The sequence below is a fragment of the Ailuropoda melanoleuca genome, chromosome 15 (genome assembly GCF_002007445.2).
Source record: "Ailuropoda melanoleuca isolate Jingjing chromosome 15, ASM200744v2, whole genome shotgun sequence".
Taxonomy (NCBI): domain Eukaryota; kingdom Metazoa; phylum Chordata; class Mammalia; order Carnivora; family Ursidae; genus Ailuropoda; species Ailuropoda melanoleuca.
This window is the reverse complement of record NC_048232.1, coordinates 38,786,255-38,811,298: the sequence shown is the minus strand read 5'-3', so window position 1 is coordinate 38,811,298 and position 25,044 is coordinate 38,786,255. Positions and strand designations below refer to the sequence as shown.

General features: G+C 46.3%; 1 protein-coding gene across 1 annotated transcript in view; it reads left to right on the top strand.

Annotated features, from left to right (window-relative positions):
• PPM1H (protein phosphatase, Mg2+/Mn2+ dependent 1H) overlaps window positions 1–25,044 on the top strand; it is a 242,326-nt gene that overhangs the window by 170,119 nt on the left and 47,163 nt on the right. Inside the window, exon 7 of the mRNA XM_034643663.1 lies at window positions 7,164–7,282. Within this exon, the coding sequence (XP_034499554.1) occupies window positions 7,164–7,282 (119 nt within the window). The remainder of the gene's footprint in view (window positions 1–7,163; window positions 7,283–25,044) is intronic.

Here is a 25,044-nt window from a genome sequence, read left to right as displayed (position 1 = left end):
ATTATAAAAAGTTAACTATGTCCAAAATACAGTGATATGTGTCCCAAGATTGTTTTTATGTGCCATGGACCTGAGTTTTAACTTTTTCAAAAAATTGAAAGCTATGTTGTATTATTTTGTAATTTAATTACCAAATGTAATTGTGTATAGCAGGTCAGAATGTTTTGTATTCATTCTTCCAGCAGATACTTATTTGGAGTCTTTACTGTGTTAGGTGCTATGCTAGGCCCTGGCATACAGCTAAGGTTTAAAAATAATGAACATATTTAAGTGTGGCTGGTATTACTTGCATCACCATGCAAATGTTCTAACATACGTATGCCCAAATATCATCATCATAGAGAAAAAGCTAAAATATATCCAGCATCTCAGAAAAACAAGGAACGTTTAGGAGAGTGTCCAAAATTTTTTATTTTGTAGGGATCTTAATGTGTTCTTGCTCTCCTGTCTTGGATTTTTATCCCATTAAGGTCCTCATTTTTAGTAGGCCAGCATCCCTATGAAATGCGCCTTGGGAAAGGAAAGTAGTCTTGCATACCTATTTATGAACTGCCCAGATATGAGCAGTAGAGTAAAACATGCCAAAATCATCCAAGAATCTTGTAAGTTTGGAGTCAAGATACCATTGGACTTTATTGCTAAGAGGAACCTAATAAGTTCTTACACCCACATTTTACAGTCTTTACACTTTGGGTGTGTTGCTTACATTGAATTCAAAGTAAAATCACTTTCAAGGCTCAAGATTCCAGAACGCTGATATGAGTGATGCTTCTGGTGGGACAGGCCAACTCTAATGAAGTAACACTAACCAGTTGTGTTGCTTGAATGCTGCACAGCCTCTGAGAAGTTGTTTCTGAATTGCCTAGTTGTGGTCCACTCTGACTTTGAGAATAAAATGTCTCTGTGCTGGGCTCTTGGGAAGCAGTGGGCTTCAGCATCCCCTGCCTTGGAGCCTGGTTGGTCCTTTCCAGTGACATTAGCTTTCCCTCAAATTATTGGAATAACAATAGCAGTGAAGCTCCTCTCACCAATTTTCTAAAACCTACTTTAAAAACTGTGTTCTCCTACTGGGAGTACATCAAAATAAAAAGCTGCACAGTGAAGGAAACAGTCATCAAAACGAAAAGGCACACTACAGAATGGGAGAAGATAGTTGCAAATGACGTATCCAATAAAGGATTAGTATCTAAAATATATAAAGAACTTCTACAACTCAACACCCAAAAAACAAACAGTCCAATCTAAAAATGAGCAGAAGACACAGACATTTTCTCCAAAGAAGACCTACAGATCACCAACAGACAAATGAAAAGATGCTTACATCACTCATCATCAGGGAAATACAAATCAAAACTACAATGAGATATCACCTCACACCTGTCAGAATGACTAAAATCAACAACACAAGGAACAGCAAGTGTTGGCGAGAATGTGGAGAAAAAGGAACCCTCTTCCTGTTGGTGGGAATGCTGACTGATGCAGCTACTGTGGAAAATAGTATGGAGGCTCCTCAAAAAGTTAAAATAGAGGGGCGCCTGGGTGGTACAGTCGTTAAGCATCTGCCTTCGGCTCAGGACGTGATCCCGGCTTTCTGGGATCAAGTCCCACATCAGGCTCCTCCGCTGGAAGCCTGCTTCTTCCTCTCCCACTCCCCCTGCTTGTGTGCTTGTGTTCCCTCTTTCGCTGGCTACCTCTGTCAAATAAATAAATAAAGTCTTAAAAAAATGTTAAAATAGAAATACCCTATGATCCAATAATTTCACTACTGGGTATTTATCCAAAGAATACAAGAACACTAATGCAGAGGAATACGTGCACCTCTATGTTTGTAGCAGCATTATTTACAATAGCCAAGTTATGGAAGCAGCCCCAAGCGTCCATTGATAGGTGAATTAATAAAGAAGGTGTGGTATCTATATACAAGGGAATATTATGCAGCCATCAAAAAATGAAATCTTGCCATTTTCAATGACATGGATGAAGCTAGAAAGTATTACCCTAAGAATTTAAACAAATGAGCAGAGGAAAAAGACAAACTAAGAAACAGACACTTGACTATAGAGAATAAACTGATGGTTACCAGAAGGGAGGTGGGTAGCGGATTAAGGAGTGCTCTGGTGATGAGCACTGAGTAATGTATAGAATTGTTGAATCACTATATTGTGCACCTGAAACTAATATAACACTAGAAGTTAACAATACTGGAATTAAAACAAAAGCTTTATTAAAATTAAGTAAAAAATAAAAGATAATGATTTTTAGTTTTTTTTCAAACAATAATCACATGTTCAATAGTAGAAATAGTTATAAATACAGGTAAGTTAAAAAGGAAACCGTCAGATAACATTTTACATCTAGATGACTGAGTGTATGTACTCACACAAATGTGTACATAAAAGACCATGTGATGGACTGAGTGTGCTGCTATCCCCCCTAAAACTTCTGTTGAAGCCCTACCCCCCGCAGTGCTAAATTTGGAGATAGGACCTTTACAGGAGGAATTAAGATTAAATGAGCTCATAGGAGTAAGGCCTTCATCAGATAGGATTAATGCCCTGAGAAGAAGAGACCCCAGAGATCCCGACTTCTCTCCCGCGAGAGACCGAGGAAAGCCCGCGTGAGATGCAGGAAGGTGGCATCTGCCAGCCCGGCAGCGAATACACTGGCGCCTCGATCTTGGACTTCCCAGCCTCCAGAACTGAGAGACAGGGTTCAAGCCCCCAGCCTGTGGTATTTCGGTCTAACAGCCCACCTAACTAGACGAAATACAAAAACTGTCATGAGTACTGCAGAAAGAGATATACACAAATGAGCAGAGGTATGTGTTCCTCTGGAAACCAACGGGCACGTGTCGCATCGTATTATACCGTCTCAGTTTTCATGAATCAACCACCTCCAAAGAGGTGACTCCAAAGAACAAGCTCTGCTGTACTTAGTTCTTGAGTTGTTTTTTCTTTAACACCAGTAACTCCCATCAGGTCTGACAAATACAACAATAGTGAGTGTTGAAATTGCTGGTAAGAAGGGAGCCTACGATTAGGATATGGACGGTGATTTTTTTAAAATAGTAAATGCATGTCCTAGGTACACATGGAATACAGGTAAATTCTATGGTGGGCATAATTGTGACAGAAAATACACCCTGCATTGTGTGAAATGTGCCGTGGCAGTTAGTAAGGGAAGAAGAAAAACAACCACGAAGGTAGAGAAATCGAACGGTGTGACATCAGTGTCCGTGGAGGATGACTATTACAGTATTACTTCAGAAGTAAGGCACTCTTTTTTTTTTTTTTTTCACCTTTCGACCTATCTGAAGTTGGGATATTTTACAGCCGATGGGCGCTGTCAGCCAAGGGTCAAGCATGACGAGGATGTCCCGTCCTGGGCGTGCGCGGACATCAAAAGAGCAGCACCAGACTTGCAGAGCAGGCGTCCAGCGGCTTAGAAGAAAACCCTGCAGACAAAAATGAAGCCCTCTTAAGCCTCCTTGGATTCGCCTGGTTGTGCAGAGGGCGTGGAGGTGTGAATCTGTCTTGTGGAGCCACATTCCTGAAGTGGCAGTTAGAAGTAAGCCGTCTGGAGATAATTGCAGAGCTGACTTAAGAACTTTGCACCCCTGCTTCTGAGGCTGGTAGTTCTTTGGTGAATTATTTAAGAAACGCTGCCTCACCAGTGCTCCAAGGAAACACAGGCCGCGAGTGTGTGGAAAATCACGAACGTTAGTGACTCAGCATTGAAAACCGATGAGCAGTTGAATTCTAGAAGTGAAAACGTTTTGGAAAACCTGAGGCGATATATACTTCACTATATGTTCTTAAATATACCCCAGAGTGATATGTAAAAATTTGTCTAAGTCCAAAGGAGCTCTTTCAAAAAGAATAAAAAGTCCAAGTGGCAAGAAAGTACTGTACATAGGGTAATTGGCAGCTGTCCCCCCTTTCTTAGAGGTAAGAAAATAATAACTCCGCTGATAAAGGGCATCTTAGAATTGATAAAACACACTAGCCTATTGCTATAATGGGAGATAGCAAGACATGTGAAACCCTGAAAGCCTCTGCGCGTGAAGGGGCTCCAGATGTCACTGGAACATGGGGTTTAAGGCCATTCTGGGCCTGTGCATCCTCACGGGGAGAGGTGAGGTGGCCCGTGCACAGAGCGAGCGGCTCAGGAGTTCCTAGCTGCTTTGCAGACGTCTTCCTTCAGCAGATCTTCCCTTACCACTGCCCGGGCAAATGTGTACTCGCAGAAAGATTGTGAGGGTACCTGGTTAGAGCACCATCAAAGGGCCACTCATGCTCCCGATCAGGGGGCCAAGTACCTGGAACGCTGCACACTGACTCCTCTTGGTCACTTGGTCTGTGAAGAAATGTACATAGAAATGGCCTTTGGATACTCACCTGTTTGTTAATAATATATATGTATGGCATTTACCTGTATTGATATACACACATTCACTTGTATGTACATGTATGTTTTTTACGTAAACCTGTGTGTGTATTTGACACCACTTACATAAGCTCATACCTGTACACAGTCACTGACATACATTGTTTGATAACCTGCTTTTGCAAATATATCCGCTCTTCCCATGTCATTACAAATCTCTGTAGTGTCAGTATAAATGATACCATAGAATTCCTTTGTATGGATTTTTACTCATTTATCTAATCACTCGTATTATTAAAGGATTTCTTCTAGCTACTTCAGGAATATCGATATGGTCAAGCTGTGTGCAGATCTGTAATTTTTTGTTAATTGGATCCTCATAGGTATGTATTGGCAATTCAGACTTTGGATGGTCCAGGAGCAACAGGCTCACAGGCCTTTTGCCCACTTTTTGTTTTTTGTAAATGCGTGTGCAGGTTAAAGTGTTGGAATGGGTGTTATAGACGCGGTATTAAGTTCAGGCTCTGAAACCACCCAGCCCTTGCTGATAACCTTGGGCTAGGTGTCTTAAGTTCCCTGGATCTTCATTTCCTCATTTGTAAATTGAGTCTGTGACGTGCTTTGTAGGATTGTTGATGTAGTAACAAGCATCTAAGTACGTGGTATATGGTAACCCCTAAGTCAGTATTAGAATAGCTTGGGGGGTGGAGTAGAGAGAAAAATGTCATGCTGATGGGTCCCACAGTTCTAGGGGGTGATAAAGGGTGCACAGTAGATGCTGCTGTCCATTGACAATTTATGCCTCTGCTCCTTCGATCAGGACAGCTGGCTTCCTGGGGGTGTGACTCGTGCAGGTGCACAGGGCCCTGTACATGGTTCAGTGCTCTGTTCTTGCTGTCTAGAAATCCTTAATCTTGCACAGAGGCTCCATATTTTCATTTTGCACTGGGCCCCGCAGATTGTGTAGCCAGTTCCACCTTGTAAGGTTGTTGGCAGCGTGAAATGAGAGCTCACAAAGCACATGTCATAGTTAGGATGTAATAGGGCTCACTAGTCATTAGATAGATATAATAGTTTGGTTTTTTTTTTTTTATGAGCAGAGACAACTATGATAAGTGCATTCATTTAATTATTAAAAGTGTGAGATAAATACACAATCTAGGAGAGATTAAGAAACTGAGGCTCCCAAAGCTTAATCACCAACTGAAATCACACAGTTTACAAATACAGAACTTGGATTCAAACCCAAGTCTGTCTCACCCAAAGCCCACACCACTGACCTGCCCTATGAAGTATTAGTTTTCTTCCTTCCTCCCTCCTCTCCCTCCCTCCTTCCCTCCTTCCTTTCTTCCTTCCTTGATTCCTCCCCTCCCTCCCCCTTCCCCTCCCCCTCCCTCCCTCCCTTCCTTCCTTCCTTCCTTCCTTCCTTCCTTCCTTCCTTCCTTCCTTCCCAGGGACCCTCTCAGTCAAACTCAGTGTTTAAGTGTTCTTGATATTCATCATCAGCCCAACCCTCACCCCCAGCAGAGGTTTCAGAGCCCCTCCAAGATGATGTAGAATTCCTGCCCCACCTGGAAACTTTGGGGGCTACAGCAGGCAGTGAAGATGCTTCCTCTTCTCAGTACTGTCCTGCCCTGTCTCCAAGCCTGCTCAGAATTCCATTATCTGGCCCAGTCTAGCCAACCTGGTGATAATTCAGCTGGCTTCCTTTGATTCCTGATAGGCCTAGCTTAGGATGACCAACGTCCGATGGAACCGGCAAACCACCGTGAGAATCAGCAGATCTGCCCATGTCCGGTCCTGGATAAGAGGCTGTGGGAGATGCCTATTTCCAGTGGACTGAGGACATGGCCATCTGTCCTGTGGCAGGGATCCGTCCTTTCCTACAGTGCCAGGTCATGATTTGCTCTGTCCACCCTTCCCTGCCAGAGAGAGAGGAAATGGAGGAAGGAAGAGAAAGGATCCATTCCACCACAGTGCTAATCAGCAGGCATGCAGCTTGGAGTGGCAAAGCTCCAAGCAAGTTTGCTTATGGTGTGTGGCCTTCGAGCAGGGAAGTTAATACTTGAGCATTTCATCTCTTGGATAGCTGGATTTGAATTTCGAACGTGACAATGAGACTGTTTGTTGTTTCAAAGCAATTCCCTAAGTGGCTGTTTGCTCAAGACTTTTGTAGTGTGAACAGAGATTTGGGGGAGGGGAAGAAGCCATCTGCTCTGGAATAGTCTTCCAATTACATGATCAAATTACTGCAGAGCAAAATGGAAGGAGTCCAACAGAAAGTTCCCGTCTGGTGTATCCAGCCCCAACCTGCTCTCTTGGGCCATTGTGTCCATGTGGAGATTCACATGCAGGTTTCAGAGGCAAAGCCATGATCTCCAAGAGCAGAGAGAGCCAAGGAGGGGAGGCAAGGTGAGGTTTCTTGCTGCATCAACATGCCATTCAGGAAAATGAAACAGTCTTGGATTTGAATTAAAAAGTGAACTTGTGGAGAAACGCAGTTTCTTTTCCTTTTGACTTTAGTGATCCGTGTCTCTGATTACAATTAATTTATCATATGAAATGAAATTTTTATGTCCCTTAATAAATTCAGTTGGTGATTTTTATTTGCTGATAACTCTTTGCAGATTTGTAAATCTATTTATTTCCCTTAAAATAGGAGAACAATTTTCTCGTTTTTGATATACGGACTGTCTTGATTTGCAAAACAATATTGAGTCTTATTTTTTCTTCTAAATATGTGTGTGTGTGGTTTTTTTCCTTTCTTTCGCTATTAGGCATTCATGCAGCCTCACTTGCTGGGAAATGAGTTCACACATTTGGAGTTTCCAAGGAGAGTACAGAGAAAGGAGCTTGGAAAGAAGATGCTCTACAGGGACTTCAGTATGACAGGCTGGTAAGAACATGCCTCCCTCTGCCTCGGCACTGCCCCAGTGTGAGTGAAGGAAGCGTCACCGCCATCAAAAGCCACTTACGCAGTTTGGACCTGGTAGTGCAGCCAGAGGCCTGGATGGTGGTGAAGGAATAGGGGCTGTGCCCGCTTCTGCTGTTTGTGCCTGGGCGCCAGTCCTCAGATCACGGGGTTGGTTTGCCTGGGGCTTCTCTGAGGCCCTCCGGGGGGACACGAGACCCCACGAAGCTGACAGTTCCTCACTTCATATGAGCAAGCATTTTTGAGGCTTTACAAACACATTGAAGTAGGTGTTTAGGTCAGCAGCTCAAAGAAATGGGCTAACAGTTTATTGAGCCAGACTGGCATGGATTTGACTCTTAACTCTGATCTTTCTAAATAGGCAAAGTTGGATAAACTGCTTAACCCCTATGAGTCTAATTTTCCAAAAATAAAGTGGAAAAAAATAGGCTTTTCGAGGGGTTGTTGTAAGGACTAGAGGTAATGAGTCACCTTCATTATTTTTTTGCATTCACATCGAGATAAGAATCTTGGTGGGGAGGGGGTTGTCTCACTCCCACAGCTCACCTGTGTAAGCACCAAGATCATTTCCGTACTGGACCGGTGGCTAACATGGACTAAGACCGCCTCTGTTTCTTCCATATGAAAATAGATACGATGCAGAGTGCAGCTACATCACAGGACTGATGTAAGGACCAAATGAGAGCATGCAGGGCCCGGCACATGGAAGTGTGGGTGAAGGTTTGCTGAGCTCTGAGCCTCCTGCTAGTCTGGAGGAAAGTGGGAGGATGAACAGTGGACTCTTTCCTTGACGTGGCTCGAGCCTAGACAAAGTAGTAGTGTCCATGATCTCTTCTTCATGGACCAAAATAGCTCTGACAGATGGTCACAGCCCAAATTCTCGTGGTAGTGACTTCTAGGCTGGGAATGTGCTCCTAGGGTGCACACTGTCTTAAGGGAACAGTTGAGCTACCTAGGGAAGATAAGGGGCTGATCTGAGGCACTTCCAGTTGTCCTTTACCATCTCAAAGAGAAGATTTTCACCACTATCCAAGTCTTCTGCTAGTGCGGGGACAGCAAACGATGGCCCAAAGCCAAATTCCACCCACGGCCCTTTTCTGTAAGTAATTTTTTTTTAGTACCACCACATTCATTTGTATACATTTGACCTTTGGCTGCCCTCACTCAAGGTGGTTGCGTAGTTGGAACAGAGACTGTATGACCCACAAAGCCTAAAATATTTACCCCTGTTCTAGAACATGAATGGGTTTGGCAGAAAGGGTTCACCCTATTTGCATCTCTGAGGTTCTGGAGTTTTGGTGCCTCAGAATCATTACCCTTACCCTTCTTTGTAAGTTCATTTTTACTGAATCAGCAAAATCGCTTCTCACAGAGAAATTTAAGGTGAGGGCTACTCTAGTTGGAAAAGCGTGGTAGGGTTTGGTCTAGGTTTTGCAGTTGAGAACAATGGAAGGAAAGGTGTCCTAGGTCAGGAATCCCCGTGATTGCGAACAAGAAGAGTGGGTCTGAGAGACAGTAAGAAAGATGGCCAAAAAGAAAGAGAGCATCTCTGGGAAATCAGACCGAGTTGGTATCAAGGGAACATAATTGAGGATAAGGGAAGCCAGGCAGAGAAATACGTTTACTGTGGGAGGCGTGGGTTATGCTGGTGTGTTTCTGAGGAGAATGAATGATGAAAGCAATGTTCTAGGAAGGCAGTCCTATGGAGTTGAAAGGAAAATGATGAGAGAAAGCAGATTTAGGTACCCAGAAGAAAACCAGCATAGAAATATATATGTGAAGGGGCACCTGGGTGGCTCAGTTGGTTAAGCACCTGACTCTTGATTTTGACTCAGGTCATGATCTCAGGGTCCTGGGATCTACCCCCATGTGGGGCTCCATGCCCAGCTGGGAGTCTGCTTCTGTCCCTCTCCCTCTGCCCTTCCCCCTGCTCACGTGTGCTCGCTCTCTCATAGATCATGCATGACTTGAGCCAAAGGCAGAGGTTTCAACGACTCCGTGACCCAGGTGCCCCTAAATAGATAAATCTTTAAAAAAAGAAAGAAATATGTATGTGAAGTCTCAGGAGCCAAATAGAGGAATGGAAGCAGAAAACAGAGAAGGAAGGAAATGAATAAGAACCTAGATGATTTAGTCCAGAGCTAAATGTAAGGGGTAAGTCATTAATTACTCCAATTACCTGTTCAAATAGGTCTCTTCAGCTAGCCTGTAATCCCCCAGGAGGGGGGCAGTGCCTCCCCTGGTCCCTGACACCCAGTGAATGGCCAAGGATTATTTATTGGATGAAAGGAAGGAAAGGGTGTGATTGACTGCAATTGAGGGAGCAGGCGGTTGTGGATGGCGGATGGGAAGGGTGGGAGTCAGGAGCTTGCTTGCATCTGAGATAAGTTAAGCCTGAGGCAAGGCTGTGTGTTCTTTCTATGCCAGAAGGCCAATTATATCTATGCAGTCAGAACACACTTGGTAAACAAATGGCTGAAGATTACCTCCATTTTATAATTTTTAAAATGTAGGTAAATTCAGGGACTAGATTACATCCAACTTTATAAATACACACTCAGTCTCTTGCTCTCTGTCTCTCTTACACACGCACACACACACACACAGTGTTAGCATGATCCTAAGAAAATCAGCAGTCCATAAATAAGCTGTATTTAATGTATGGAACTCCACAGAAGGTACGAAGTAATTGAGGAGCCAAGCCCGAGAATGGCTTCAGTCAGACATGATTTGCCGATTTGTTTAAGCATGGTTCCCCACGTGGCTATTTTCTCCAGCTTTGGCTCTGAGCAGAGATTTATGTATATCTTTGTGTATTTCCTACTTGTTCTTTTGACTTGAAATTGATGCTTAAGAAGAAGGAGAGCTCTTTATATCTTTGTTGAAATAAGTGAGGAAGTTTAGAACCAAGTTAGACCGCTGCCCTTGTAAACTCCCTCCCTCAACCTTAATGAATTCCCTTTTTAATTGAGAAACCTCAGATCTAGCAGTTATCTTTTAGGACTTAAAAAAAAAAAAAAAAGAAAACATGGGATCACATTTTTGCTGCCTTTCGGAGTTGTCTATAGAAAGAGAAGAGCTGGCATATTAATTCTATAGAAAGGGAGATGAAGGTCTGTGGCTCTTTTCCCACCAACGCCTTAAATTACTACCAAGTGGTTGGAATTGGTTGAAGGTGGTCTGATGAGTATTTGGAATGTGTCAGGAGACAAGTCCTTGCCCTGTCCCTTTATCTTTTTGGGCATCAGAATTAGCCTTGGCCTGTGAACTTGTTTTTCTGAAACCCCTCAACAAACAAGGGTTCGCTTACTTCAAAGCCCTTTAATCCTTGTAAATACCTAGTTGTGGTGGAAATAGGCCCCCCACGAATCAGGATAGCAGGGAGCCTACCTGTCAGTTCTGGGAAGAGCTAAGGACCAGACACTGCAGTGAGACCTTTAGGTGATTCCTCATACTTAACAGTCCTATGAACTAGATACGTTTCACAGATGAGGAAACTGAGGCAGAGAGACTGAGTTTCAGGGTTACATAACTAGTAAGACGGGAGAAGCTGGGATGTGAACCCGGACAGCGTTTCTGGAGGGCACATGCCGTTTACAGTGCCGAACTGCGCTGTGCTGAAGGATTCCTCCCCGTTCCCATTTCGCAGTTGAGCAGATGGAGAGTCCCAGGGATTAGTGGTTTGCTCAGCGTCTGTCCGTGCAAAAGTGTCAGAACGTGGACTAGATCCCAGGTCTCTGCCTCTGAGAGCTCTTTCTGATAGTGTGCAACAGTCCGTTTTTCTTCAGAGTAAGATTAGACCTAATTACTCACTTTTGAGCTGGGGGGACCCCAATGAAGGGGACCCCTATCCACCAGGATTCGTGTCTCCCTGAGTGTCCTTTAAACAAGAGGATGGGATGAATGAAGCATTTCAGGAGCTGCTGAGGCACTAACTTTTCTAGTTCCTGGCCTGACCTCCTATATTGCTAGCCAAATTCAACCATGAGGCTTCACGCTCGTCCCAAGGAGTCTGTGTGTGATTTGGGGTGCTTTTGGTGGGGAAAATCCGCTGAGAACCAGGTCTCCCATGCTGAGGACGGTTGCCTGCTCTCGTTCGGGAAGCGTCATGCTGGCTCTCCGTGGTGCGTCTGAGGCGGGAAGAAGGTGTGGGAGAGGATGAGAGCTNTGGGGGAGGGTGAGGGCTCCGGTGGGGGGGGGGGTGGCTTGTCTCATCATCAGGGATGAGGGTGCCTCCTGATGGGGAGCTTTTCTCTCCCACCCTCATGCTTTCTCAGAGACCATGGAACAGCTTGGCAGGCCCAGAACGGGTAGAGGACAAAAGGTGATTGTCACCCGGACCTTCATAATGAAACCGGTCTCTTCCCTGGCTCTCCCACCTCCCCTTCGCCCGCCTCAGATCGTGTGCCCAGTAGTTTGATTTACAAAGGCATTTTCTTCCCAGTACCCCTGGTACCGGGTCGGTCCCTGCCGCGGCCCCGTCCTCCTGGCCTTCTGTGCCTGGTGTCATTGGTCCCGCTGCTGGAATCCCAGCCTTGCCTCGTTGCAAGCCAGCGCCCCTCCTCCCCAGCCCTTTGTGTTGAGCTGCTGTTGCATGGTGCTCACTAGCTGGCAGTGTGAGCTCTGTGTCCCGACCCGCAGCCCTCAGAGCCATCTCAGGCTGTAATTTGCTGGCAAGCATCTATGTTACTGAGTTGAAACAACGGTTTCTCACAGCTGCCTTTGTGGCACCAGGTCCCAGCTCTGGGCCTGCTGGTGATTTAGCTTTCTCATGTGGGTTCAGTGTTCATCGTGCTCTGTGTCCAGGCACAGGGTGAGGGGGACGGGCGGGCGAGCCAGGGGCCCAGGAGGACATTCGTGTGGGAGGGGGCTGTAGTTCCACCCCTGGCATCTAGCCAGGTTCTCCAGCAGCTGTTCCTGGCCTGATGGGATTTGTAGAGAGAGCGAGGGCCAAAGAGGAAGAGAAGTCCATCGTGTGAATGCAAGATTGCTTCCAGATGGTTCTGATTATGAGTAAAGTACACCAGAATTCTTTTCTTAAGCAAAGCCTTTCTAACATTTATGATGGTCTTATTTCAGAGAACAGCCTGGACCCGTAACCTGAGACGGCCTGGCTTAGTTAGTGCAGAGTTTACGGCTTTGGGAGATGGGCTCCATGGGTACCAGCCCTTGCTCTGCCAAGATTCTCGAGCCTTGGGCAAAACCCTGGGCGCCTAGGTCTCTCATTTGTAAAATGCTTCCTTTGCCCCTTGCTGCCAACCTCTGTGTCTAGTGGGGGATGGGCTTCGCTCTGCTTTTCAGAGCTTCTGGAAAAGACAAATTCCATTAAAAAGATTCCTGGGATGGTAACCTTTCATTTTGATCTCTTGCAGCCCTGAACTCTTTATGATTCTAACTTGATGACACATCAGGGTCATTTTCCCCTCCTTCATTTCCTTTAAAACTATGAGCAAATCAGAGATTTTTCCACTGGGAGCAGAGCAGGGTCAACCACCATTTTCTCCTTTTAGTACTCACTACTTTTATTAAGGCAAAGGAAATATTTTTTCTATTCTGAGTGCTCTCCAGCACAGTAGCCACTAGCCACATGTGGCCATTTAAATTTATATTGCTGAAAATTAAATAAAATTAAAATTTTTTTTTCCCAAGTCACACTAGTCTCAACTGCTCAGTAGCCAGATGTGGCCAGTGGCTGGTGAATTGAACAGTGCAGATAGAGAGCATTGCCGTCATCACAGGCAGTTCTCCTGGATGGCCGCACTAGCTAGATAATGTAAGGGTATGGGTCTAGTTGGGGGCGGGGGTAAGAAGCTGTCTGTAACTGAACATCCCAACGGCAAGGGATTTAAAAAAAAAGAAGAAGAAGACAGCTGAGTACAGATGGGGCGAGTGAGTGGAATGGCGTGGCCACGCCTATGCTTCTGGCCCCACTGCTGCAAGCCTCGGAGGTGGCTGGGAATGTGCTTCACTCCACTTTTCAAATCAGAGGCATCAGTCAGTGTGTTTAGGGACAGCTCATCTCCAGTGATCACTACCTGGCAAGCCTGCTGGCGAGCTGAAGCCTGAAGGAAGACCCATTTCCTTGGCCCTGGTCAGCAGCCTCCCTCCCTCACCCAGCCTCTGCCCACTGCCTGCTGGGCTCGTGCCAGCCATTGGCACTTCGGTTCCTCTTGCTTTTCTTTCTGCTTCCTGGGGGTCTGATTTAAAAAGCAACTTCACTCCCAACCCTTTCTGTTCTGTTTGGGGTGAACTCTATTCTCCATCTGCAGCCTGGAACCCAGCTCGGGGATGAGAGCCACAGCCCCACGGCATTGGGCTTCCTACCAATAATCCAAGCATTTTCTGGAAAGGAACTCATTGGAGGCAGCCCCAAGCATGGTCTGGAGATACTGGGTCGAGTTTTACAAATATTGTAGATGGGGCTTCTATCTTATTCTTTACTGCTCTTTTCAATGCCCTCTGACAGCGCATTCAGGCTGGCTGACAGGGAAGCAGATAAGCAGATTGAGAAATGCCACAGAATGCTTTATGAAGCCAACTCCAGAGCTGCACCCGCATATCATATAAATTGATTTATTGAATCAAGCACAGAAGCCCGGTTACAGAAACCCCAGGCTTTATCTTCCGGAGGACCACCTATTAAAGCAGCCCCAACTGACACTCCTCATTAGCTTTTCCACTGATCCCCAGGCAGTTTTTAAAGGGACAGTGTCCCTCTTTTGGGCCTGAATTTATATGTTGGCCATGCCTGTGGGTCTAATTAGCTTAGCATTATTAATCTTACTTGGAAAGCCTGCATTTTCTATAACAGCTTGACTCTTGAGTTTTAAAGAGTAATTGGGAATTTCAAACCGTGTCCTTTTCCCTCTTTTTGTTTCTAATTACTTTTAACCCAGTCTTTGGAAGCCTACCTGCAGGTGTCTCTTGACTAGCAAGCATCTTTGGAGCACCAAAGGATTTCTCGGTCCCGTCTTGGTGCAAATCCTGACATTACTGTTGGGCCACAGACCTCACGGGAAGGCTTTTTAAACCCACCAGAGAAATATCACATTTTAATTTTATAATTACTTCACAAGAAACCAGGCCTTTCCCTAGTTAAACCTGGTATTAATTCCCTCCCAGCAACTTGTATTTTCATAACTTAATGATTATGGGCCACCCATTGCTGAAAGCGATCTGGAAATCTGACTTTGCAGAGAGGGGAGGGGCTTGGATATCATTGCGGAGAATTTTAACCCTGTGGATTGTCCAGGATGGGCATTGGCTGGGACAGGGAACAGGCACCCGAAAAGTCCTCGTGTCCCAAATTCCAGTGGAAGCAGGGGCTGAAGTCCGAGCGGGTCAGCCTCACGTGGGGAGGGGCTGCTCTCGGGGCTCCCGGAGCCACGATGATGAATGGTTATTTGCGATGTGCACATTCTGCATCTTTTCACGATTTGCAGCTCTAGCTGCAGGAGCAGCAGGGAAGAGAGCCTGCCCTGCTGTGTGCAGCACATCTCCTGACAGTGATAAATGACTCCTTGCTTCCCGCCCCCCCTCCCCGCCACTCTGCCCATGAGCCCAGAGCAAGCTATGAGGTATTTACAAATGGTTGGAAGCTAAGATAGACAGGCATTGTCAGGCCACAGGGAGGAGAAAGAGAAGAGATGCCTGAGCTTGCTCCCTATTGATCGTCCGTGCATACACACCTCTCTCTGCTCTAATGATAGGTGTAAATTTATCGTTCCTAAAGTGGCCAAACTACTGCCAAGCCTTTCTTTCCCCTGAGACCCTTTGAACAGTCCCAGCATTTGTCGGTACCCATTCATATACCCCTGAATAGAGTGTACATCCTCCCCTTCCCCGGTGGCCATTGTTTGGGGCTGTACAGGACCTGTGTGGTGGTATCTTAGCTCTCAGTCATCTGGGAAAGTGCTTGCACAAATCCCTCTTAAAATAGCCAGTGTCCTTTTAACCGAGGACCCCTAGGGCAGACAGGCGCTTGTCTTTATATTTGGCAAACCTTTATTGTATATATGCCGCATATTAGTCGTTGAGCAGTAGTTAAGAACAGGGATGTGGAGCCAGACTTCCTGGCTGGGTCAGTCCCCAGGTGTGGCTTGGACAAATCATGTCACTTTGGTTTTCCCATGTGTGAATGGGATTAGCGACAGTACCTAATAATAGGATGTCACGAGTTGGTACGGTCATGTGCGTTCAACACAGTCTGGCATGCGGTAAGTGCTCTAGGTGCCTAATAATGTACTCATTAGATGCTGTGGAGATGAGGGGGTCAGCAAGGGCTGAGCTGATCCTTGCCTCAGGAGGTCCACAAGCTAAGAGGTGTTGAGTTGGTTGCTTCTCAGAGTAATGGGAGGCTAGAAACCAAACGTAAAAGGAAGGCAGTTTAGAGAAGCAAGAGACTGAAGGAAGGTCGGGGTGTGCTGGCTGCTTCTACCTGACAGGTCTGTCCCACAGCCACTGTGGGAGGTGAGCACGGAGAAGGTGGGGCTGTTGTCTATGGGAAGAGACACGGTCAACACAGTCAGGAAACCTCTCTGCCCCTGAGTGCTGACGGGTAGGGTGTTTTTTGTTTATTTGTAGGCCATTTTGTTTGTTGGGGGGGGGGGTTGGTCTATACATCAACTCCACATCTGTTTTTGAGTCCTGGCTGCTGAACTTTTTAAGGTTCCCTATAGCCCTTCTGAGCCATACCCGAGGTGCTGGGATTCCAAGCCCTTCAGTAGCCAAAGCATGCCCTCACGTAGGAGCGGCCTTACCAGACAGGACTGTGTTCCCATCACAGGGAAGCCAGGGACTGGCTTTCTGGAAATTTATTGAGCTGTACCACTTTACCTATAAATCTGTCCTTAAATTCTCAAGAGTGAGGGGAGTAGATCTGTTGGAATTTGTGCATGAATAACTAAAGCAAGACTAAAGCAAGACTAAAGAGCTTATTTCTAAAGGGGGTTTGAAGAAACGGCTTTGCGGTGACGTTCGAAGGAGTGGTGGCTTTTAAGAGGGGAAATTGGGGCTGGGGGGAAACTTCATGGGGAAGGCGGTATTTCAACCACAAGTCTGAAATAAGAGAGGAGTTTTAAGAGGGCTGAGGGCCAAAGGGAAAGACACTCTGAAGAGAGGGCACAGCACAAGTGAAAGCCCAGAGGTATGACAATAAGGTGTGTGTTTTGGGAATGTGGAAGGCATAGTAATACCCAGCATAGCTTCAGTAGTCAGCCTGGAGGAGTGGCCCCAGCTGCTGCGCCAGGCATGAACTCTTCACTCACCACACTATAGGGATTCCCGGGGAGGGTCCAGAGCACCAGACAAGGGCGATGGGGTTGGGGGCTGGGCCTTGGGACAGTCATTATTTGCCAACCAGAACAGAGCTATCTCAGTGTTCCAAACCTCTGAATGTACTGTATTGCTGCATATCAGCTAGACCACGTTGCCGGTGGTAGCCTAGCGTAAGTGGCATGCAGAGGCGAGGGAGAGGGTGTAGGGCAGTGGTGGGTGGTGAAGGGACCCAGTGATCTAGGTAAGTAGATTTAAGTCAACTCATGGGGAGCTTTGAATGCAGTGCTAGGATGGCAAGGACTAACATCTTATTTTCCTGCTTTTAAGAGCTCTGCACCTCTGTAAAGCATGAAAATGAAACACAGCAGGGCAGAAATATGGAGCTGAGAGTATATTTAGAAGGACATATGGTCCAATCCTCAGCCTGTTTATAAGATCCCACAAAGAAGTGAGTGCTGCAACACTCCACCACATTTCCAGGTACTTAACCACCCTGCCAAGGAAACATTTTCCTGTGTCCAACCTGTATTCCTCCAGTTATAAAATTTCACTCTCACCCCTTCCCTGACCACAAGGTTTCCGAGCAGAAAGTCGGTGTTGCTGGTTTCAAGCTGACAGCCCATGACGGTGCTAACCCCCACGGCTGGGAGACAGCTTCTCAGGTTGAGCTGAGGTGCTAGGTGAAAGCCCCTAAGTTCTGAACTTAGCCCAGGAATCCACATGGCAGAGCTGGGTAACTAGCACCACTCTGAACCTGGAATGATTTCTTCCTGCCACCGTGTTCCTCTTAGCTTCAGACAAGACTGAGAGCAAGGGTAAGGTTTAAGTCTGTCCCTTGCTGAAGAACTAAACACACATCTTTCTAGAAGAACTGGAAATGCTGGTAATGCAGTCACTTTTTGTTCTTTACCTTGTTCTGGTAAAAGCAACAGTACTCTACCAAGTCTAGGTTCAGATTCCATTAGGATTAAGTCAGCTTTGTCCATCACCCAGGTTTGAGCAAATGCAATACATTGTGCTCAGGAAATTAAAGGACAGAGCACAGGGCTTCATCTCTGACGTGAGATGGATTTTAATGGTTTTAACCATTCCTCCTCTGGTAACATGGGTGTTGGGTTGGGCACTGGAGATAGAAGACGAAAGCAGTCCCCACTGTGATGGTGGTTATAGTCCAGTGTAGGACAAGCCCGTACCAAAACTGGCAGTGAAGCTTTCTTATCTGGAGTGATTGTTAAAAACATTCCAGAATCCCTGAGGTCCTGGAATCTGTCTTTTTTTTTAAGCCTCTCAGGTGATTCCCCTACATCCTTGAACACTGGCTTGGGGCAGCATTAGATATTCTTACCGTGGCTGTAAGCAACTACTTGCACAAGTGATTGGTTAAAGAACACTAGGCAGGGACGCCTGGGTGGCTCAGTCAGTTAAGCATCTGCCTTTGGCGCAGGTCATGATCCCAGACTGGGATCGAGTCCCGCATAGGTCTCCTTGCTTGGCAAAGAGCCTGTTTCTCCTTCTTCCTGCCGCTCCCCCTGCTTGTGCATGGCGGACTTGCTCTCTCTCTCTCTCTCTGTCTGGCAAATAAATAAATAAAATCTTAAAAAAAATAAATAAAGAACACTAGGCAGCCTGGGCTCTTTAGCAGGTTTGTGACTTCTGGCCCCTGGTTTTCCTCCTGCTGCTGCATGGGAGCTTCCTTGTCCACCTGTGTGGGCCAAGGACCCTGTGCAGGAGGGGTCACGGACGGGACTAACAGTGGAAGATGGCAGATGATATCAAGCCCCTTGGTGCCTACAGTGGGTCAGAGTTGAGTGTCTCTTTTCCTTAGTGGTGCTCATGCCACACCTGGATAGTCCAGGCCCGAGGCAGGATATAAATACATGGAATAGTTAGGAGACCATGCTCCTAGGGCATCTAACTTGCTGGTTTCTTATTCCTGTTCATCCTGAATAAATGATACTCCCTCCCCAGATTTGCCTAATCCTTTTGGACAGCCTTAGATCACCCTGTGAAAAAAACTGGGCACCTAAGTGTGAAGACTTTATCATCAACAGAACAATTTGAAAGCGAAACCTCAGGTTAGACTTAATTCTGCAGTGACCTTGAACATCCACCCTATTGGCAAAAGAAGAAAAAGCCTAAGAAGGTGGTATGTTTAATCTTATATGTGACCTCCCACTTTAAAAACCTGGGAGGTTTGGGGGTAGATGTCTTAGAAATTTGTATGGTTTACCCTGATGATGAGGATTAGTAATTAAGCAATCCTGTTGGATATCATGACATTTTATGGCATTTACCATGTATTCATAGATCCTTAAGGATGGCAGAGAACCATGGCTGAGAGCTCAATGCACTTTGGGGCAGACCTGGAAGTGAGCTTGCCCTCTGTTTCTAGTTGTGTGACCTCCATTTTCTTATTTGGGTTAATGTTAATATCTGTCTCACTAGCTTGTTTTAAAAATTACGTAAATTGTAAAAATGTAAGTGCTTAGAACAGTCCCCGGAAGAGAGAGCGTGCAGCCAGGGATGGGTGTGTTAGAACTGCTGTGAGCGTTCGGGCTGAGGTGGTAGCAGAATATTTAGCAGTTGTCGCCTTTACCATCCATCCTGCCTTGGTGCAGGAGCCTGGAGTATGGTGTTCTTTCCATAGAGATCGGCAGCCATTGCCCAGGCCTGTGCTTCTTACCCTGAGGCTCGAGTCATGTGAGGGTCAGCAGAAGATTCCAGAAGACTGAGGGTTTCAACTGAAGATTTTGAGGGTAGATTTTGAAGATTTTTCTATGTTGAAATAAATGTTACGTATATGATTATTATGCAAAATTCTCACGGCATTTTGGGATAAACCAGAAGAGTTGGAAGAGCACCGATGCCTGCTTTGAGATACTTGAACTCTGCCCCAGGTGATGTGACCAGTTCAAAGACACTCAAATGGAAATGCTAAAATGCAGGAGCATATGGTAGAGTCCCGGGGTATGAGTGGCTTCCCCATGGGAACACTGCGGGACTTGGTGCTCCCATGTACAAATAGCCGTATGTCCAAAGAGAGAGAGAAGCCATGTGAGCCAGAGGGACTGGCCTCTGCAGTAAAGCCCTCTTTGCAGGGAATGATCTAAATGTTCTTGTCTCCCCGCCATTCATGGATATGGGGTCAGTTTTGGTTATTTCTTGATTTGTTTATATTGACTTGATTTCATACGATATAAAGGCCGATGTCAATGAAATTCATGTTTGTTTCAGAATAAATGGTCCCTGAGAAAGTTGAAATCATTCCATATCTGTGTGCTCATAAAATAAGGATCTGTGATTCATACCTATGGGAGCTCTAAATGTTATTGACGAGAGTGCAAAGCTCTCCTAGCCAAGTGCTAATGCACACCAAGTGGATATTGAATCAGAAATAATTTCTAAATCTGAAATTTCCCTAAAAGTCATCCAGAATGTTTCATCCTGAAATATTATCGGTTCTGGTTTGCATACACACATGACCAATTACATTTCTAAAAGACTGACTCAAAGCATCATCTTCTGTGTGATGAATCCTTTTCAATTCCTAACCTTGGGCCTGTGAGTTAAGAGATGACCTTTACTTTATTTATATTATTTAACTCCACATTCCCAGCACCTGTGGTAGTGCCTGGCACTTAGTAGGTGCTCAGTGAACATTCACGAAGGACTCTAGTAGAGCGCATTGCTCTGGTCCGGTCAAAACCTGGGCTCCTGATTTGGAGCTATAAGGAGCAGATTCTTTTCCTTTACACAAATTTTCGACTGTGGGTAGGGACCCGTTAGTGGATTGTGAAAGCAACTTAGTTACGGAGATGAGCATTTTGAACAAATTAAGTAGTGTAAGGAAAAAAGGAAATCTCAGTGTGTATCACACGGGAAGGGTAAATGTTGCTTCCCGAAGTGTTTGTGTGTACCCTGGGTTAAGATCGGCTCCAAGCAAGTCGACTTTCCCCGGGAACGTGGGCTAATGCAGTGAGAGCAAGCTCTGATGCCTTGTGCTGTCCGTCACAGACCTAGTGTGAGGAAGAGGGGTCTGTAGGCCAAATTAGAAGAATGGCTACTGCTTCCAGGATTCCAGGGAAGATCTGGTTCAGGCATGCTGGTGGTAGGGAGGGGAGAAACAGGCATTTTCCCAGGGGTTGTGGGTCTGTTAATCGGGGGATGTCCTCACGGGCAACTGCAATGTCAGGGAACAGAGCTTGGGCCCCATTATGGATAAAGGTTTTCTGGAGAGATCGCTGGAAGGTTCTCCCTTTTATTTGTTTCTCTCATCGGAGACAGCCAGACATACGCAAGCTAGGCAGCATTGCACCTCCAAATTATGTTACGAATATTAATCATGCTTTTACAATTCAGGCTTATTATTTGAGATTGAACCCAGACTATTGTATTGTATTAGCAGCAGAACATCCACTTGTATATAGCTCAGGGCCTCCAGGCCTCAAATAATTTAAATGATGCTCCGAGGGCTAGAAGGAGAAAACAAGGTAGCATTTCTTTGTACAGCCTTGGCCCCAGAGAGAACTTTCCCAGGAATCATGTATTCAAGATATCAATTGATGACAACTCCTAGTACAGGATCCAAGAACTCAAGGCCTCAAAATGTGACCCCGTCCCCCAAAATGTAGAATTACAAATAACTAAAGCCTGCTATACAATGGCAAGCCTGTGGCAGAGATGTTGGCTCTGCCCAGAAATATCTTAAAGGATGCTTCTAAACCTTCGGGCTCCCTGGTAGATCTGGGATATTTCCCCGCCCCTTCTAGCTCACCCTGGGGCCACAACGGCCGCCTCTCATCCTTATTCCAGATCTCTGAGTTGAGCCTGATTTCATTAAGCTTGGCTCAGATCCTCCTCCCTGACAGTTTAGTGACATTTTTCCAGCATATTAAGATTTGATCCAGAGATAAATTTTAAAAATTTCTAGGGGATTTCTTAACTATGAGTCTTTGAAACCGGGGAAAAAGGCCTCTTGAAAGAAGATGTTAAAACATAAGAATGAGATCTAATAAAACACAAAATATTCTGTGTTGCTTTGCAGGAAACACATGGATATTCATACAGTGAGGAGGGACAGTGGGTTGCCCGTTGCAGGGCCTCCTGGAGGAGCAGGAAGCAGCCTCCATTTACTGCTCTGTGGCTTTGGGTTTGATTCCTTTGGAAATGCAGATGGCTGGCAGGACAAAGGAAGCCTGAGGTGGCTGCCAGCTCTGTGTTGCTTTTTCCAGGAAGGTCTGGGCAGGGTCGGTGTGGAGAGAGGCGAGGCAGGGCAGAGTCTCTGCGGATTCCGTGAATTGCTGAATTGGGGTTGTGCCAAGCTCTTAAAAGCCATGAGTGGCATTTGGGCTCCAGGCATGTGTCTGCTGCTGACCAGCTGGGCCCAGGTGGTGTTTCATCCCAGCCTTCTGGGATTCAGGCTTTCGTTGAGGTTTGGTGTAGGAAGCAGAAGTGGGGACCAAACACCTAGATGCCTCTCTGCCCACCACCCTCCATCCAAACCTGCTTGACCCTGCGCACTGTGCCCCGTCTGTCTAAGACTTGGTTTTTGCTCTGAGCAAAATTGAGACTTCCTGTGGCTTTTACCTTCCTCCCAGAAGGGGCACTCAGCTTCTCGCTGAGGTGGGCGGAGGGAAGATGCTCCTTTTATGCCTCTTTGAGATCAACCCCAAAGCGTCCCCTGCAGATTATTAGCTCTGAGGTCTCTTTCTGAGTCTCTGACCCATCACTTTAGAGCAGAACAATGGACTTCTCTAAATAAAGGTGCACAGGCGCTGTCCTCTGTGCTCTGATATCATTAGCAGCAGTGGGAAGAGTATGAATGGGGATGTCTTGGGCGTTCAGCAAGAAGCGGTTTTCCTGTGGGCGTGTGCCGTCTTCCTGCCCGTGGTCCCCAGTTATCTGTGCGATACATAAGCAGTGAAGAAAGAACAAGGCTCCTTCAGCCACAATTGAATTAAATAGCTCCATATCCTTCACAAAGGACTTCCCAGACATATTTGCATGTAATCGTTGCAGCCTCTCACACAGAATCCAGCTGAAGAAGCCTGTTCAGTGAGGTCGAGGGACTTTGCCAAGGTCACACAACTAGTTCACTTGAAGACCGAGCTGTGACTTCAGAACTTCTAACTCCAGGCCTGATGTTCTCTCCTAGACCACAGCAGAGGGAAAGGAGGGTCTAGGAAGACAGCTTCCCAGGGGAGGACAGGCGTCCCAGGCCGTGGCGAGAGGTTAGTGAGTGGAAGAATGTGACTCGCTGGCGTGTGTCATTGGAGTCCTACGAGTGGGTTGTCGGGATGAGGCTGTCCCAGAGGGGTCACATTCTTGTTAAATGACTTTCAAGTATTGCTAAGGGAACCAAGACTTAGGGAAATGAGTGGTATTTCTGTCCCTCTTTCTAATTAAAGGTCCTGATCTGGGAGGGAAAGAAGATCATGGGAAGTGATCTATGTGGATGGTGCCAAACTGTGAACTTTGGGTTCCTGGCCTGTGGGTTAAGATGTCTGAGTGGGGACTCTGGTTGGGAATGGAGAAATCTGGCAAAGACACAGAAGAACTTTCTTAGTGGGAGACTTGCTTTAGCAAGTTAAAAGGGAAGACGTGTGTCTAGGTAACACTATAGACCCTGGGGAGCCACGTAACAAAAAAGCCTGCCATTCTGGAGGTGGAACTTAGGAACCACCAGGAGAAAGTAATAGGCAAGAGGATCATAAATGCTATTTTTTATAACTTTATGACTCTGTACTACTATATATTGGTAATAAAGGTGAACGTAAAATTCTAATGTAAAGAGGTACACACAAGTCCAAGGTATCCCTGATTGGACTCGGCACTGAATTTCAGCCATGAAAGAGCTTACCGTTAAGGCAAAATGAGTGGGGAAGCCAAGACTTTGCTATGTCTTTAGAGGGAAGCATGCGTGCCGAGGAGGAAGTGCTGGCCTTCCTTCATCTGTTCATCTACGTAGCTTGATCGACCTCACATCCACAGTGCACCTGCACGGTTCTAGGCAGGAGGATAGAGCAGTGAATAAGATGGAAGTCCCTGCTTTCCTTGAGTGAATGTCCCAGGGCTGGGGGGATAGCAGCAGGTCAACACAACTAATAAATAGGTAATTTTAGATTGTGCTGTGGGAGCACCATGAAGAGCTGTAGCCTGATAGCCGGGAGCAGTCAGAGAAAGCTGAGGCATGCGCAGGAGGGACCAGCAAGGCCCCGGGGGCTGTTAGAGGGACAGCAGGAAAGCTGGCGTTAGGGGAGTCTGATGTCAGAGCAGCGTGCAGAGATCCCGATCACAGAGGGCTTTGTCGTCCAAGGGGGAATTTTAAGCTGAAGAGTGAGGGTTGTGAATGAAGAGAGAGAAATGGCTGTGGGAGATTGGCTAGCAGGCTGCTCGGCCAGACCGAAAATGCAGGCAAACCTTTCTCTGAAAACAGTTACGGAGCTGACACTGGGACGAGATGTGTTCATCCTGGAGTCGTCCTATAATTGCTGCTCATCCAGAGGGGGGAAAGGGCATCCGTGTGGCTGTACAGGGTCGTCCTGAGCTCACATGTTCAGAGGATGTGTCTAGAAGACCGCAGAGAGCAGCGCATGGCCAGCCAAGACCATAGACAGGCAAAGGACATGCCCATGGGTGAGCATCGACTGCAGGGAGCACTGCCAAGACCCAGAGAGCAGGCAGGGAAACTCCGAAAGCTCTTGCTTTTGTTTTGTGAATATGTGTAGGACAAGAAAATACAGAAGGGCAGAATAAAGCCACTGCCTGAGGTCGTGGGCATTCATTGATTTGCTCGCACAGTCAAATATTTGTTGGGCACCCGTTACGTATTGGGCCCTCTTTTAAATACCAGGGATGCCGCAGGTGGTGAGATGAAGATCTCTGTCCTCACAGAACCTAAGTGGGGCAGGGGTGCAGGGGAGCAGTAGAGAAAATAAACACAAGGAAGTAAAACACTTTAAATGTTAGGTGGGGGTAGATGACAAGGACAAAAATAAAACTGAGAAGGGGAAGAGGAAATTTGGGGGAGGGGAGCAATGTTAAAGAAGGTCATTTCATTACTTGGCTTTTATTTAGAGTATGATGGGGAAATCATTGGGGGGTTTGAGCAGGGTAATGACGCTCTGTGACATTTTAAAATAATTACCCTGGTTGCTCTGAGAATAGAGATAAAGGACAAAACGGAGCAGTTTCCAGCACCTTCACTGCCATCAACCCGGTCCTGGCACTGTCCGCTCTTACCTCGGTCATTGCAGGCAGGCCCAGTGAGGCAGCTGCCATGGAGTGGGCAAGAGGCGGTGGTGGCGGCAAACGTGCTGGACCTGTTGGGAAGGTAGAGCTGCCCGTATGTGGTAGGATGTCGACAAATGAAACCCTCAATTCCTCTTGTGTTTCCCTCTTACTAGAAGATCAAGTGGCTGAGGAAGTCTAGGCTGCCAGCAAGAGAAGTA